The following is a 16020-nucleotide window of genomic DNA, read 5'->3' as shown; positions in this document are numbered from 1 at the left end:
AAAGATATACACCTGAAGACCTGCTTCACCACTTGTGAAACGACTGCAGGTGGGGAGCCGGGGGCTCAAACCAAGATCCTTACTCGGGTCCTTGAGTTTCGCACCATGTCCTCTCCTTCTCCTTATCCCCTCAAATCCTCTAAATAAAATAATTATTTCAAAGAATACCATGTAAGTGGAATACCAACCTGCCTCATTTCCAGATGTTTTTGTCTATGAACAGAGTAGAGTACAGCCTTATATATTTAGAGACAATCATAGTTTTGTTATATGCTCTGTTTATCTAATACTTTATACTAAAAAAGAAAAAATGGGAACTGTGTGATGGGACATCTGGTTGAGTTCACATGCTACAGTGCAAAAGGACCTAGGTTCAAGTCACTGGTCCTCACCTTCAGGGAGGAAACTTCGTGAGCAGTGAACCAGTGCTGCAAGTGTCTCTGCCTCTCTCTCTCTCTCTCTCTCTCTCTCTCTCTCTCTCTCATCTCTGTCTCAATTTCTGTCTCTATCCAAAATGATAAATAAATAAATAAATGCTGTTAGGAGGGAGAGGAAAAATGGTGAGCCTTGAAAAATAGTTGCTCAGGTGGAAGAAAATGGATGGTACTATATAGTTGATTCTCCAGTTTGCAATCCTGTTTAACATAATAAAACCATGATCTCAGGTAGAAAAAAGAGCACTGGACTAGGCCCAGTAAGCTTTGGGAAAATATCTTAAGCATTTCTCTTTGGATTTCAGAGTCATTTGTTGTAAGTTAAATGACTTTATTAAATAAATCTAAACCTTGAGAGAAATGGAAATTCTATTTATTTATTTATTTGCCTCCAGGGTTATTGCTGGGTCTCAGTGCCTGCACTACGAATCCACTGCTCCTGGAGGCTATTTTTTTTCCCTTTTTGTTGCCCTTGTTGTTTAATCGTGGTTGTGGTTATTATTATTGTTGTTATTACTGATGTTGTTGTTGTTGGATAGGACAAGAGAAATGGGAAGAGGAGGGGAAGACAGAGAGGGGAAGAGAAAGATAGACATCTGCAGATCTGCTTCACGGCTCCTGAAGCAGCCCTCTTGCAGGTGGGGGGCCTGAGGCTCGAAGTGGTATCCCTATGCCCATCCCTGTGCTTTGTGCCATGTGTGCTTAACCCACTGTGTTATCACCCAAGCCCCAGAAACTATTTTTGTGGTGAAAATTTGATAACCAGTAGTGTGAATGGTGAAGATCAGAACACTTCAGTAAGTGTCTGCCTTGTGGAAAGGTTGACCCTGAGTGATATTCTGGTTATTTGCTTTGATTCTTACAAAGCTGAGAAACCATAATATTTGGAAAATGATATAGAATTTATCAATGGTAGTCTATCACTGGTACCTATCAAGGGAGTTAGGTAAGTCACCATCAAGTTAATGTTGATAGTAGGAGTCTCTTGACCAGGAAAATAGATAATCAGATGCCGAAAACAACTCATAAATGCATTTTTAACTGTAAATAATGACAATAAGTCAAGCCGTTAGCCAGGGTTGACCAGAGGATTGGCTCAAAAGCTGAACAACAAATGAACATATAAACCTGAAGTTCAAGAGCTAGAGGCCAAGATCATTCTTTTTTAGAAATCAAATATCTAATAAAAGTTATAAGTGAAAAAGAATCTACAGTTTATAAGTGGGAAAAGTAGGTGCATAAGAGACCCTACTTAAATTCTGGAGATTATTTCAAGTCTCAAAATAGTCTTGTGATAACCAACTATAGAAATACTGCCAGTGCCACCTCAAGGAAAGAGTCATTTCAAAACATGGCAAAAGTATGACTTGGAAAGAATGTTTGAATAAAACATTTCAGAAAACAACTTGTGCTAGCTATTAAAAAAAGAAAAATGTCACATCAATATATACCTCCCCCCGGATCCCTACCAAAATATTTGATGTCATCAGTGCCAGAATTTTCTACATGAAACCAACACCAAATAGTTCAACATTCATTTCACCATACACCAAATATAGGTGACCCCTTTTTGACTACTAAACTGTCATTCATGCAGTTTTAGAAGCTCTTCCAGAAGGAATAAAAAGTTCTGTGGCTTGTGGAACTTTTGGATGGTATAAGGTCTTGACCAGCAAATATGAAAGCATATTGTTTGGTTTCCTCTCAATATCAATACTTAGTATCACATTCTGAGTCCTGTAAATGCTCCCATATGTTTCAGAAATAATTAATTTTTTATTGACATTTTGGCCTGCCTCTTAAAGATGAATATCCTTCAGCTGTTAAACATTTGATAGGTTTGAAGTTGGGAATGTTTTTCATTTAACATTTTTATGCTTTTGAATATATACATACAGAAAAAGACAAGAGGTGACTTAAGCCTTTTGATGTAATGATTAAAACTCTAGAAAAATGCAGTAAAGTTAAAAAATCATCAACATCATCATCATAAATAAAAAACCTCTCAGGCTATCCTTGTCCTTGGAGAGAAAGAAGGGTGTAATCAGTATGCTTTCTGTCATATGATTAAGCTTATCAAATCAAGATCAGTTCTACATAAACCAATAAACTTTGATCTAGTTTCTTGTCTTATGATATGAAGAACAAAGAAAGCTTTTAAGTTGGAAAAATAATTTTTCTGAAACTCTCCAGTTAATCCGTTCCTTTTTCACCAGGAAATAAATTGGAAAAGCAAACCACTGACACTGAAGTTACTTAACACGAACAAGACTTGTACGGGTGTGTGTACAGCTCATCATAAAAGACTGAAATGGTCAGACAACGTTCCTAAATTTTATGTATTTCCAGTCTTGTGGGATTCTAAACAAATAACTGGAATACTACTCAGGGATAAGCAGACATCTACTATCACTGTCTGGGCCTCAAGCCTCCTCGCTGCTGCTCTTGAAACCCACGAGGTTAGTTCTTTCCTTAATTTGCCTTCACCTTGGCAAAGAAAGAAAAAAAAAAAAGAAGAAGAAGTAAAAAAGCTCCCCTTCTTCCCTAGTTTCCAATCTGTTCAATTTCTAAGAAATGACTAGAAACCGTCCTCTCCCTTGGGAAAAGTGTCCGCTGGAGGCACTGCAAGTCAGGTCCACCTTTAACTTGAGGTTGACAAATGCCTTCAGCATCACCTCAGTTCTAGGGGTCCTATGGGTCCCCTAAAGCCGCGCTAGAGCCTGCTCTGTCTGACCTGCCCCCTGCAGCGGCGCACATTTCAGCTTTGCAGCTTCACGGTGGAGCTCGCAGTAATTGAGTCGGGAGGGTTATTTTTCCTGGCCTCTTCTCACTGTCTTGAGTCTGCGGGGAGCTTTCGGAAAGGCTCCCCTACTCCCCGCCCCCTATCCTCCTACACCCCCCCCCACTCCCCCACCCCCCCCCACCCCCCCCCACCCCCGCTCCAGCAACTTGTGAGCTCTGCCCTGGCCTCCGCCGGGGGGAAACCTGGATTGAGATCCTCACTGCTGCGGCCAGAGACTGAGAGGCCAGAGGGTGAAACCATCAGGGGTCCCTGCGGAGGGTAGATCCCCCTTCCAGCTTCATTTAAGGGGTGAAACCCAATTAGCACCAAAGCCATCTGGGTGGATGCAGGTGGGTTAATTGCACAAAACAGAATTACTGGAAGAGACTGATTTTGCCGGCAAGTGACTTAAGTTTCCCTCTGTAGCTTTAGCATTGGGAAAGGAAGGTTCCTCCCTCCTCCTTAGCTGGAGGGCGGAGAAAGGTTATCAGTTGCTCCGGGAGGCTGGAGCACACTGTCAATTTAGGGTGACTGGCAGAGGGGGCGCAGTAGGTGCTTGGGCTCCCATCCTGGTGCTATTACGAGTTGGTTTCCTTCACCCCCTCCTGGAAGGTAAGAGTTGTGGCATCTGGAAGTGTCAGAAATGAGCCTTTTGTCATAAATCATACTGAAAAGCCTTCAAATAAGACAAGCGTCTAGAGACCTCTTAGACACTCCACCCCCCAAATCCTAGATCAAAGTGCAATTCTTGGACCCATAAACACCTATTATAAGCAAAATCCCATTTATCTGGAGGAGAGAGAAGGGGTAGGGGGCATTTGTCTTTGTAAATCCATAACCACCACCACCCCCGCCGCCTCCAAGCCCCCGCACACATTCACAAACTCTTATCTTATCTTGGCGAACAGCTTTCCAGAAGGGAGCCAACACCGCGCATAAGTACTCGCCCAATATTTGTTTCTGGGGTCCTCCGAACAGCTGGCCTGAACATTTAGCACGTGGGGCTGGACATTTGCTTTTGCTTGTTTTTTCAAGAGGGATAAGCAGGTGCGAGCGTCCAAGGCTTGGGAGGTGGGAGGCAGAGAAAGATAATCCACTTGGTCCTAGTTGAGAGGACTGCAAGCCCTCCCTATATATTTGCATGAAAGCGGCAAACCAGAATGCAAAGCACCGTTTGTCCGAAAACTTTCTGGGAAGTGAAAACACTCACTCAGGCTACTCCAAGCTCTCGCTGAACTCTCCGGGCTGCCTTACATTCACACCATAACACTTTGCACTTCCCCCAATTCTCTAGGGACGAGTGGACTCTGCAAAACCACCAGGACTCTAGAGGGGACCCAGGAGGGGAAATACCGTCTATCTCGAGAGCATCTTTTTCGTTTTGGAAATTAAAAGACCCTCAACTACTCCCCCTTGCTTCCCCCACCCCTTTGCCTCCAATTTGCCTGGACAATCCGGTTAGCGGATTGTATTAAAATATCAGATTTGGAGTAGGGACCATACCGCTTGGCGGTTGTGGCGGAAGCTAGGGGGTTGAGGGATGGGAATGAAGGGTTGAAGAGAAGGGGGGGATGGGAAATGAAGACCTCTGGCACACCCATTCCCTGCTGCGAGACCCGCTAGGAACTCCGCTGGAACGGAGATTATTCGACACGTGTCTTTTATTCCTTACAGTCCATTTCTTACGGGTGATTTATGAACGAACCTTTTTGATCAGAGAAGGATTTTTTTTCTTTTTTGTGCTTTCTTCTACAGAGCTACAGATGATAGACGCGACTGCTGAAAGGTCTCATCCCTGCTGCTAGAAAGGCTGTCCCCCATCCCAAAACCCTCCCCAAATACCGTTGCTTTTTTCTCCAGAGAGCTCCACCCCTGCCTCTTTGTTCCCATCACCCCCCCCCACCACACACACACACACACACACACACAGCCCCTTTTGCTTTAGAATTACAGTCCCCCTGTTGTTTTAACTCAACAACAAAAAACCCTGGGCAGGGGCAGTTGGACCCCCAAATAAGCATATTTGGGGTCCCAGGAAGGTATCCAACAGGACAGCTTGTCCCCCAAACTGTGGGTACCCGCCTTTAAGGGCCTCACAGTCAAACACATGGGGATAACTTGGCTCTATGATGGACTCATCAGAATAACCATTTTGGCTTAATTGGGGAGGGAAAGAAGCAGCAGGAAAGGGGGAAAGGGAATCACATTACTGGGACTCCTAGACACTAATGGGTAAAGGAAAGGAGGAATCTCAGAAGCGGTTATTAATAGTATTACAGATCGTTTTCTGTATGTGTGGTAGTAGTATTTCATTAAGATCATACCTTGAAACAAAGAGTTGTTCTTTGGCATTTCTTTGTTTTGTTACTATTCTGACAGGAGTTCTAAAAACATGATTTTCCAAATCAAAGAATCCCCAGAGCCATCTGCCCCTGCACAACCCCTCTTTTCTTGCCAAACTTCTTTTGGTATCATTACCCTAGTCCAGATTCTTATACTCTTGATTTAGCCAAAGGACATTTAATAGCTGACTGGATTAAATATTGCAGACTCCACCATGGGCTATTTGAAAATCTGGGTCGTGGATTGTGCCTAACTTCAGAGAAGGAAAGCTGATCTATGAGATGTGTTTCAAGTTTCACTCAGTTGGGGCCTGAAGAGAAGGAAGAGGAAGAAAGATTCTCTGCCCCAGGTCTCTTAAAAAGTTAGAAGTTTTAAAAGCTGTGTGTTGATGGGGGGGGGGGGGGGTTCAGAGAAACCAATGGCAAAAAGGAAAGAGAGACAATCTGAAAAAGAAGCTAACAAATTTCTTTCTGTCATAGTGTGTAAATGAGGCTTATAAGAACATTTAAAAATAATGCTGATCTTCAATAGAACACTAATTTCAGGGTGCTTCAACCAGATCTCTCTGGCAACTCATTGCCATTGCTGAACTTCCAGTACTGAGGTGGCCTCTATTGCAAGTTCTCTTTCAATGATAGTAACCACTCTTTAATTGATGCTACTTTCAGAAACAATAAGGGGGGTGGGGTGGGAAATGAACTGTTTTGCCGAGTACTGTGTTTAGAAGACAGAAGTTTGGAAGTTCCAAAGGAAAGTTTTAAGTCTTGAGGTGCTGTAGTCCAATCCAGCAGTCATCTAGGCTGAACAGACTCAAAGGGGCAGGGCCTGAGGTCCTTCACCAGAAATGTTTTGGAACTTATAGCCAGATAATATATGTACTGAAAGGTAATAAATCAAGGTTAAATTCCTCCAAGAATGGGTATTTAGATTAAATACTACACAGAGAAAAGACCTGCATGTCTATCTGGTCTTTTGCCATAGGAAAAGAAAAAGAAATTCAACCCTTAAAGCTAACATGACCATTTTGAGTGTATTTCAGTTCTGACCACACCTTTGGAAACCCTAAGAGGAATGAGATAAACTTTGACACTAAAATTGGACTTAATGTTCTGGGAAAAAAATTCCTTGACTTTTAAGTTTTAATTGAAGCAGTGTTGTTGCATGGGTGACTAACTAGTAACTATAAACCAGGTGTAGTGTCAATTTAACAGAGATGTACAATTAAAGGGAAAGCAACAGCACAACTCATTTAACATGCAATTTAAAAGGTATTTGAAACAACAACAAAAATAAAAACTTTAGAACATGTGCAAAGATCCAGGTCCCTGTCATATGTTAATATTCACAATAACCTCAAGGAATAATTTTCTTAAATGCAGGGGGAAAAATAAGTTCTTTTCCACCACTAGGCAACTTGCTAATTTTCGTTTTGTTTATAAGCAGGGACACTTTCTAGTATGAGAAATAGAAAATCCTCCAATCTGTACAAATCATCTTTTGAAAAGAGGTCCTTTTCAATCAAACTTGGTAAAAGGTCTGCTGCATGGGCAGCAGGCAGTCCCTGCATGCTGGGTCCTGGCCCCAGCAGGGAGAAATCGTTCACTCATCTTTCAGCTCATCCAAGCATCTTGGTGGTTTAGAGTCTGTCAAGCCTGGCATTCCTTTGCTTTTCTTATCACTCTCTACCCCTTCAAAAAGGCAATTGATTGGTTTCAGCTTTTCCAAATGGAGATCAGAAACCTCATTGAGAAGGTGGGGGTTGGTAGTGAGGGAGGGGGCTGGAAGAAGGGGATACAAATTTGCATTCTACCCCAGGCACCTAGGCTCTGGGTAGGAGAAAGAGATGTCACTTCTGGAGGATGCAACACTTGAAGATGTTTCTTCCCTTTCCAGAAGTAAATATTTAAAGGAAATAATGGGTATCTGGAAAAGCACATTGATGACTTATGTCTGAATTTTTCTCTAAGCATTTGCCTCCCTTGTATTGACAGGCGTGGCCCCATTTGCAAGTTGTACATCTGTTCTCTTCAAGTGACATTTTATAAAATCCCTAACATCTGGGCAAGATAAACTTCCTTTAGGTACCTGCTTAACTTTTCATTTGCCACACTAGCACGACCCTGGAGAGTCCCTTTTCCTCTGCAGCCTGCCTCAGTGGTAGATCTGTGGAAAATTCTGTCCTAGAGCATCTAGCATTGAGCCCCAATGCCCCTTAAACCAACCACTCTTTCACAATACCAACTTTTCCAGGACCACTGCCCTCCCCTTTATTTCTCCCGTTAATGAGGGAGAAAAAAAAAAAGTTCTGTTTAAATTCAGGCTTTAGATCTCATACAAAACAAAACAAACTGTCTAGAAAGCAACACTCAAACTTGCATTCGAATTCCACTGTCTCTTACACGTCTCTCTATTCCCCAGCGCAATGAGAAAAGGGAGCAGCTGATTTTGATGGCTGGTTTTCTCATTGAGCATTCAGTTTAGATAGATGTTTAAACTGCACGTTTACAGAAATTTAATTTCACAGGCCCACAGTATCCCCTCCCCCAAGAAAGCTGCCTTCTGGAATGAATGATTGTAGATTCTACCTCCACTCCCATTTCCTAGTCTGGGATTGTATTCCTTTGCCTTCAACGTGTATCACACTCAGAGAACTAAGATGTCCATAAACTTGAGGGGTTGGTGGGTAAAAAGAAAGGAAATAGTCCACGTAAACAAGAAAGGTTGCCCTCACTACAGCAAACCCCAAACGATTTCATTGCATGGCGCCCTGAAAATCCTGGCTTTAATTGAATGTTTTCTTTGAGGTTTCTGACCATGTGCTCTTTACCAAGGTCACTATGATTCTCAAAGGAGACGTAAGAACTTCAGTTAGGATCCTATACCATCCTTTTTTCAAGGCTTATCTCTCTGATCCCTATGGAGGAGAAAATAAAAAGCGGACTTTGTGGCAGTGATTTTAACCTGCCCCACCTTCCAATGGCCTGCCACATGCTCCTTACTTTATAGACATCTGGGAATTCCATACATGCCTTAAACTCCAATTACACACCTTCTTCAAAGGGCACGTGCTTTGATTTGCTAAGAACATTAAGTGGGCTCACGTCCTGGAGCCTTGGGACAAAAACGGATGGAAAATACATCCTGCGCCCTACTTAGGGGGTCTATCTTTAATAAAGATAATTAATAATCTTGTTCATATTTTTGAAGACTTGGTCTACAAAGAAAGATTTGCGCGGCTTCTGAGAAATAATTGGGTCGCCGAGTTTGTGGAATTATGAGGACATAATTTGCCTTGCACATTACGGGTGCTGTGCGCTTTCCTTCCACTTTCGCTGGTGCTGGAGATGGGACACACGTTATGACGCACAAGCAGAAAATTCTGGAGAAGTGGCCCCCGGGGATTCCCCTCCCGACCCCTGTAGGTCACTAATGCAGGCCTGTCTATGGAAATTTGAGGTTGGGCCTTTGCCTGAATCTGTTGCTGCTGCTCCCCTTGCTACCGCTGACACTTGAAGCCGCCGCCTCTGCACAGCAGCCAGACGTCCGGTCCGGGACCTTCCTCACTGCCCGCAGAGGGTAAGGACACTGTCACTCCCCACGGTGTGTACCCCAATCGCCACCCACGCAGGGGAATCTGGCGGCCACCCCCCCTTCCCCTCCTGCAACCGCCGCAGGTGAGACTCCGCTCCCCACGGAGTTCTGTTTGGGTTTCCGTGGCATTTGTTCCCCGCAGGTTTGTTTGTTTTTCTTCAAATTACAGATGCAGGGAAAACCGCCTGACATCATGAGAGCGGGACAAACGCTCACTTTGAAGGATTCCTGGGCAGGACTTCAAGTGAAATCATATGCCTGAGAAGAACTTGATACCGGTCTAGAGAAAATAACCAGTTCTGAGTTTGCCAAACCATGGAATGTGCAAAATGCTCTACTTTTTTGCAAGAGGCCAACCGTCCTTTAAAAACTCCATTATGAATATGAGCCTCAGGACTGAAGGAGCGAGAAGCTTGTGCCCTTGTTGAGTATGGGAAAAAAGTGCACAGAGTGTGTGAGTTTCTGCTATTTTACACTGTTTTATTAATATGTTGTTCCGCTTGGGGAGGGTACCCACAACCGTGGACTAGTTAACATCTATGTAATGTGTTTATTAGCAAGTGTGTGCACAAAGAGGGGAGACATGTATATCTGGGGGAAAATTTACTGTTCTCTTACTACTGGCTGAAAACTATCTGTCCAAACAAAATAAAAAGCAAAGATTTTAAGTGCATCTAATAGAAGAAACAGTCTTATTCAGTTGTTTAGTATTCACCCAAGACAATGTAATACAATAGTTTCCCTCCAGTGAAATACTCTGTCTGACTAACCGGTAGGGTAAAGACTCCAACTAGTCAAATTTAGTTCTCATTTCTGAAACAGAAGTGATGGCTTCTAAGCGACTTATTTAAGTAAATATAGATAGCAAAAATGAAGTGAAACAAAAAGTAGGAGATAACAGAGAAACACTGGAGGCTTAATTTCTATTCTGAAAAAAAAAATCATTTTCATGCATTAGAAGAGGTTGGGAATGCAGAATTAGTTTGAAGATTGAAAACAGTATTTCCCACAATGAATTTTTCTTATCCAAAGTAAATCTATCAATAACTTTCTTTCATTTATTTCTTTGAAAATCTAGAGAATGTCACCTTTGGTATTTAGTACTACTGTGTTAATATTGTTCTCTAACATATTTTCACTTTTGAAATAAGTGAAGAAAACAAAATGGGGGGGGAAGGCATAGAAGGCTTCCTCTCTCTTAAAACATCTATTTTTATATCATCAGAGTTTAGAGATTACCTTCTCAGCAATGAGGGTCAGCTTCCATCCTGGTGTACTGCAAGAAATCTGAAATATCAAATGGTCAGACCAAGCCAGTGAACAACGAGATTCCTCCACAAGTAATTTAGAAAATGGAGGTGGATGGATGATACACAGAAAAAAAGAAAAGAAAGAAAAGCATCATGTTTATCTGCTCAACCCTTTTAGGGCACCATCTTTACATTTCAGACTTATGTATACACACACACACACACACACACACGCACACGCACACGCACACGCACAGGCACAGGCACACGCACAGGCATAGGCACACGCACGAGCACACGCCCAGACAGAATTATTTCTTATTTTCATTTGGTAAAAGACTCAAAATCCAAAAGATAATTACCCAAGTATTCACTAATATTTTAATGTAAGTAAACCCTACAGGTCCCTTATGGTTAATACATGGTCTAAATATTAACAATAATTAATTTAAAATAGTTTATTCCAGCATCCCGATTATGTGTTGAGAAACAAAAACCTTCCAGCAGTGTAATAACTTCAACTTGAACTGAGCAAACACTTAGATTCATACACTTATTTGTTAGTCATTTAAATTATCCAGTTTAAAAGCTTCCCTGACTACATTTGAATGAAATGAACTGGATGTAAAACTTACTAAATGACTAGATTCACTGTCATGATGTTAATCATAAAATTTAGTGTTTTTTTCCTAATCCAGAAGTAACCAAGATAATACAAAAATCAAGTAACATTTGTCCTTGCTATCACTTAGCTTATTAGATTTTATAGACAGGCAACTAGCCAGAGAAACATTCTGTGTAGTTTCTTATAAAATATACCTGAATGAATTGACAAAAATGAATAGCTGCAACATTTAAAATTGTAATTGTTCCAGCAGTCGTTGACATTGAAAGGTCAGATTTCTTTTATTTTACTCTAATACTGTTTTATCTATAAAGCAGCATGCTTCCCAAGTGGGTAAGATCAACATGGAAAAATATTATTAGCCTTGCTTTTTTTTTTAATGGAATGATACTATTTTCATTCATAGGAAGAGTTAAGAAATTACAAATGGAATTGCTGCTTTCCTGCTATGTTAAACGTTATTAACCTTTATACATTTATATCCATTTATGTGTGTAGTTTTCTTTATGCACCCTTTTACCAATATGAGCCTACTATTGAAAAATGTTCACAAAAAAGTAAAAGACATGACAAAAACACCCATTAAAAAGAAAGAAAAAAAAGATATCGCTAGAATAGTAACTACTTTACTGTATTTTTGTTTTGCAGTTGCTCCTGAAGATATAAGCAAGAGGTAACTAATCTGTTAAGTTTTTGCTGCTTGAGGACCTGATGAGAGAGGAAGATGCTGCCAAGCCCACTGAACACCAACCTGAGATAATAATAAAGCTGTCGTTGACAATAACATGCCTGTATCTGTCAGTTGCTAGTTTGAGTTTTTAGCAGCTTTACTTATGCCAACTCCCTCCTAGGTGCCTCTGGAGTTAAACAAGCAAGTATTTACCTCCAATCCTGAGCTTTTAAAAATATAGACCAAACTCTTAAGGTTCTTAAAATTTTCAAACATATTTATTTATTGCAGAAAAATAATATACAAAGATATTTACAAAACAATCATAAAAATATGAATGCATTTAGACACCGGATCTATTTGCATTTTACCATGGGTCATCAATAAATAAATAGAATGTTGTTTTTTTTTGTATTTTAAGTTTTTTTCCCTCAGAGGAAGAATGAAAAAGGGAGTTAACTGATTATGATTTTGCAAGTCAGTTTAATCCCAGTATTATTCTTTTTTATTTCTAAAGATGTTCTTAGAATCCCTCTGATTTATACCATTTTAAAATGGAGAAAAGTCCATAATGATGCCTTTCCTTTCAGTGGCTGATTGGCACGACCTCTTGAGAATGCATGCACGAAAAAAAAAACAAAAAACATTCTTCGTCAAAAAACAAAAGAAAAAAGAAAGACAAACAACTGTTCAGACTTGTATCAGAATGTAGAGGTGTGAGGATGGTGCTGCTGCCCGTCAGAGAATCACTGTCCACGGGCCTGTCTCGCTTTCTCTTTTAAAAGTGAGCCCCACGCCCTGTTTCTTTGAATTTGGGTTCTGCTCTTCTAATTTCCAAGAAAATCTTTGGCATATATTTATTTATTTATTTTTAGTTATCCAGCTCCAGAGTCTCTAGACTGTCCATTTTCTCCTTCTCTGGGAACAATGACATCTGCAAAAACCCGGGGGGGGGGGAGGAGAAAAGTTGGTTATTGTTTAAGTCTGACTGTTTTCTAAGACTAGTGAACACTGTTCTTATCACCACGGAGAAATTACGCTGAACAACCTGGAAGGATTTCAGCCCTAGGGCAAGAGGAAGTGGGTGGGCGGAAAAGAAGGAGGAGGTGGAATTTGGAAACATTTGTTTTAAGGAGGACAAAAACTTGAAGCCAAAAGAAAGGGAGGCGCTGGCAAGACTGTCCTTAGCCATGACCCTTGATTCTTTCCCACTGGAGCCTCCGGTCTGTCAGGCACACTCACGCACGGGCACCCGCCTCACCAGGGTGCATCTCTGTAGGAGATCTCTCCCTAGCGGGGTGTGGGGGGGGTTTGAACTGTCTTCCATGGATGGCAAGGGTGTGTGTGGGTGTGTGCGTGGGTGTGTGCGTGGATGAAGCGCCAGTGTCAGGCTGGGCGGGCAGACCGAGGAATCAGTCGTGGGAGAGGGGGGTGAAGGTGAGGTGGGTGGGCAGGGAGCCGCGGCCTGGCCGGCAGTCCGTCTGCCACCTGAGCGGCGATGGGGCACAGAGGCGCCGGTCCTTACCTAGGTCTCTGGCCCTGACGAGGAAGTGGGGTACTCCGCCTGCTAGTGGGACGCGGACATGGACCAGGCCCCCTCCATCCTCCAGACCGAGAAGGCGTAGCTGAGCCGCTCGTGGGCCACATAGCTGCAGCTTGCCATCTTGGAGTCCAGCTCGTCGCTCTGGAGGACCTGGTAGAGAAAGTCGATGTACCTGGCCGCCAGCTTGAGGGTCTGGATCTTGCTCAGCTTGTCCGAGGGCAGCGTGGGGATGATCTTCCGCAGCGCGGCGAAAGCCTCGTTCAGCGACTGCGTGCGCTGGCGCTCCCGCACGTTGGCCATGACCCGCTGCGTTTGCAGCTCCTCGTACGACTGCGGGCTCCCACCGCCGCTGCTGCTGCCGCCGCCGGCGGCGCCACCGCCCCCGCAGCCGGCAGACTTCTTGCCGCGCTTGCCCTGCGCGGGACTGCCCGGCTCGTCGCCGCCTCCGCCGCCCCCGCCCGCGGCGCCCCCGGGCCCCGCGCCGCCTCCCGCGCTCCGCCGGCTACTGCGCCGCTTGCGCCCCCCGCGCTTGCCGCTCGGCGGCTGCTGCCGGTCCGGCTCCTCCTCGCTGTTGCTCAGGCTGTCGTCGGCCGGCGAGACTGGCGAGCTGGACACGTCCTGCATCATCTCTCGGGCGGCAACGGGCCTCGCAGGCCCGGGGCAGAGGGGTGGCCCGGGATAGTCGAGGAGAGCGGGGCGCTTCAGCCCGCCAGCTTCCCCCGCGCGCGGCGCCGGCCAGGGCAGTGCGGCCCGCGGTGGACAGAGCGGGAGGAGGGACCCGGAGGATGTCGGCGGGGAGGGCACGCAGGGGAGGCGGGGAGGGAGGCGGGAGGGGGAGGGGACGGTGTGGATGGCCTCGAGGTCCAAAAAAGAAGGCGCCCTACGGCCGCACGCACACCGGGCTTGTCTCCTGGAAACCGGGCCGGTACGGGCGAGCCAGCGAGGTGTCTGGGAGTTGGGCGAGAGCTGCCGGCTTGGAGGCTCTTATAGCTCCGCGCAGGCGGAAAGTTTGGGGGCAGCGGTGTCATTGGCCTGACGTGGGGAGGAGGGACTTTTCGAAGTTTTATAGGAAAGTTTCCGCTTTCCACCCCCCCACCTCCTCCTCTCCACACCCCCCTTTCCCGTCCCCACCCCCCTTCCTGGGGTCTAACAATTCCTTCTCCCAAACCATTCAAAAACGACCTGGTCCAGGCGGCCAGCCCCTGCGCCCGCCTCCCGGCCGCCCTCCCCCGATCCTCCCGCCGCCCTACGGCGCGCGCGGGGCGATTTCCTTCCGCGCCGCAGCTGGAGGGCCGCGCCCCCGCACACGAGCGCAGCCCCGGGACGAGTCCAGAGGGGACCCTGCGGGCAGTGTCAGTCTCTCCCGCAATGGCCGTGACAGCAGCGACGGCTCCAGCTTCTACTCAGTGGGTGAAGTCTCATCTCGCCCCGGTCCCCTCTTGCTCCATGGGGTCGGTTTGCGGGTTGTAGGGCGGACGGAGTGGAGGAGAAGCGCAGAGCCCACCCAGTGGTCAGGTAGACAGAGTCTCAAGGACAAAATCATCAAGACTGGCCCGGTGGTCATGGGCGTTTCTGAAGACGTGGCTCAGGCCGCAGGGACTGTGGATTTGCGCTCTGGGCCTGCTTGCTTGCTCACGCTCCCTTAGAAGCATCAGGGCCTTCCTTTTTTTTTCTTTCTCTCCCTTCTCTCCACAGGAATCGTAGCTAAACGCTTTCCAACACTCAAAAGACTACACCTCCGAAAATTCTAGAAGAAGCAGAAGTTCATTTCCCCTTCGAAGGCCTCCTATCCTTGGAGAAGGGAGCAGGGATAGAGAGCGGCCGTGCCACAACGCCTTGGCCACTGCCTGGTCGCCTTAACTGTCAACTCAAGTCAACCCTTTGACCATTCTATCCCCACCCTACTTCCAAATAGGGCCCTGCACAATGACTTCTAGAAGTTGGCTCAAAAGACACCCGGGGTTAAGTGATCACCAGGCATACAGATCTACTGGATCTGCATTCTCTTCCTCTCTCCATCTCATTCTTAGGAGGTCGGGTGGGCAATTGAACTTAGGCACTTGAGTTGCTTGGGCTCTCTTAAACATTTAAAACTCTGCTTTATAAAAAATTCATAAAGAAGATCTCAAAGGGGGGCGTTTTCATGCCAGATGCTGGCAGATTGGAAGCAATAGCAGTTGATGAGCTGGAAGAAGAGGAAGGAGGAAACGTCTTAGAAAATAAGTCCATCTTTGAAAGAGCTAGACTAGCTTTCTTAGAACAAGTTAGTGTAGTCTAACCTTTCCAGACCCATTCATTATATTACAAAAGGAGTCAGAAGTCATAAGCACTGGTGGTGTTCTGGAGAGGGAACCCTAAAGTCCTGTGACTGGTGCTTGAATTCCCTGCACTGGTTGAGGTATGCACAGGGGCTCCCCAGTCTGGACTGGTGAGCAAGAATTATGAGCTCAACAAAGTGTCCTTTTATGGGCCAGACTAAAAGGGTTAGACCAACGGTCCTGGTCAGAGAGGATGAGACTGGAGTCTGAGGCTACATGCTGGTTGGCCACGTGGAGGGTGTCGGGCTGAAGCTTCCTGTTAAAAGTTGGGGACCCTGAGTCTGCTGCAATGTCTGAGGTAGGAGGGCAGAAAGACTCAAGAGTTCTGGGGAAAGTGAGAACAACAGATTTGCCTGCTACCAGTGGAATGGTGGGGACCTACTGGTGCTGGTGGTAGTGCTGGTGCTGGTGCTGGTGGATGGGGCAACTAGATAGACTGCACTTCCAGGGAGGGATGATTTAGT

At 45.1% G+C, this 16020-nt stretch overlaps 1 protein-coding gene and 1 long non-coding RNA gene across 4 annotated transcripts; one reads left to right on the top strand and one right to left on the bottom strand.

The window, feature by feature from the left end:
- Positions 1 to 3489: 3489 nt before the first annotated feature.
- On the top strand, positions 3490 to 12381 carry LOC132539894 (uncharacterized). 3 transcript variants are annotated; one of them, XR_009551182.1, is made up of 4 exons: positions 3490 to 3828; positions 9016 to 9135; positions 9320 to 9604; positions 11674 to 12381. It is a non-coding gene; the product is annotated as an uncharacterized LOC132539894 (long non-coding RNA). The 3 variants fall into 3 exon arrangements; XR_009551181.1 differs by lacking the exon at positions 3490 to 3828 and having other exon boundaries at positions 8871 to 9233; positions 9293 to 9604; XR_009551180.1 differs by lacking the exon at positions 3490 to 3828 and having other exon boundaries at positions 8880 to 9135.
- Positions 11952 to 14226, bottom strand: TWIST1 (twist family bHLH transcription factor 1). The gene is made up of 2 exons (XM_060196119.1): positions 13221 to 14226; positions 11952 to 12629 (listed from the first exon to the last, which is right to left on the bottom strand). The coding sequence occupies exon 1, from the start codon at positions 13863 to 13865 to the stop codon at positions 13263 to 13265; it is 603 nt and encodes a 200-aa protein (XP_060052102.1). The 5' UTR covers positions 13866 to 14226; the 3' UTR covers positions 11952 to 12629; positions 13221 to 13262.
- Between the last annotated feature and the right edge of the window lie 1794 nt (positions 14227 to 16020).

Source organism: Erinaceus europaeus, chromosome 8 (genome assembly GCF_950295315.1).
Source record: "Erinaceus europaeus chromosome 8, mEriEur2.1, whole genome shotgun sequence".
Taxonomy (NCBI): Eukaryota; Metazoa; Chordata; class Mammalia; order Eulipotyphla; family Erinaceidae; genus Erinaceus; species Erinaceus europaeus.
Note: the sequence above shows the minus strand (reverse complement) of the source record. Positions and strands in the feature narration are given on the sequence as shown.

What these genes read in the sequence shown, in the direction of transcription:
- TWIST1 (XM_060196119.1), bottom strand. Translation starts at nt 13,865, where the DNA reads ATGATGCAGGACGTGTCCAGCTCGCCAGTCTCGCCGGCCGACGACAGC.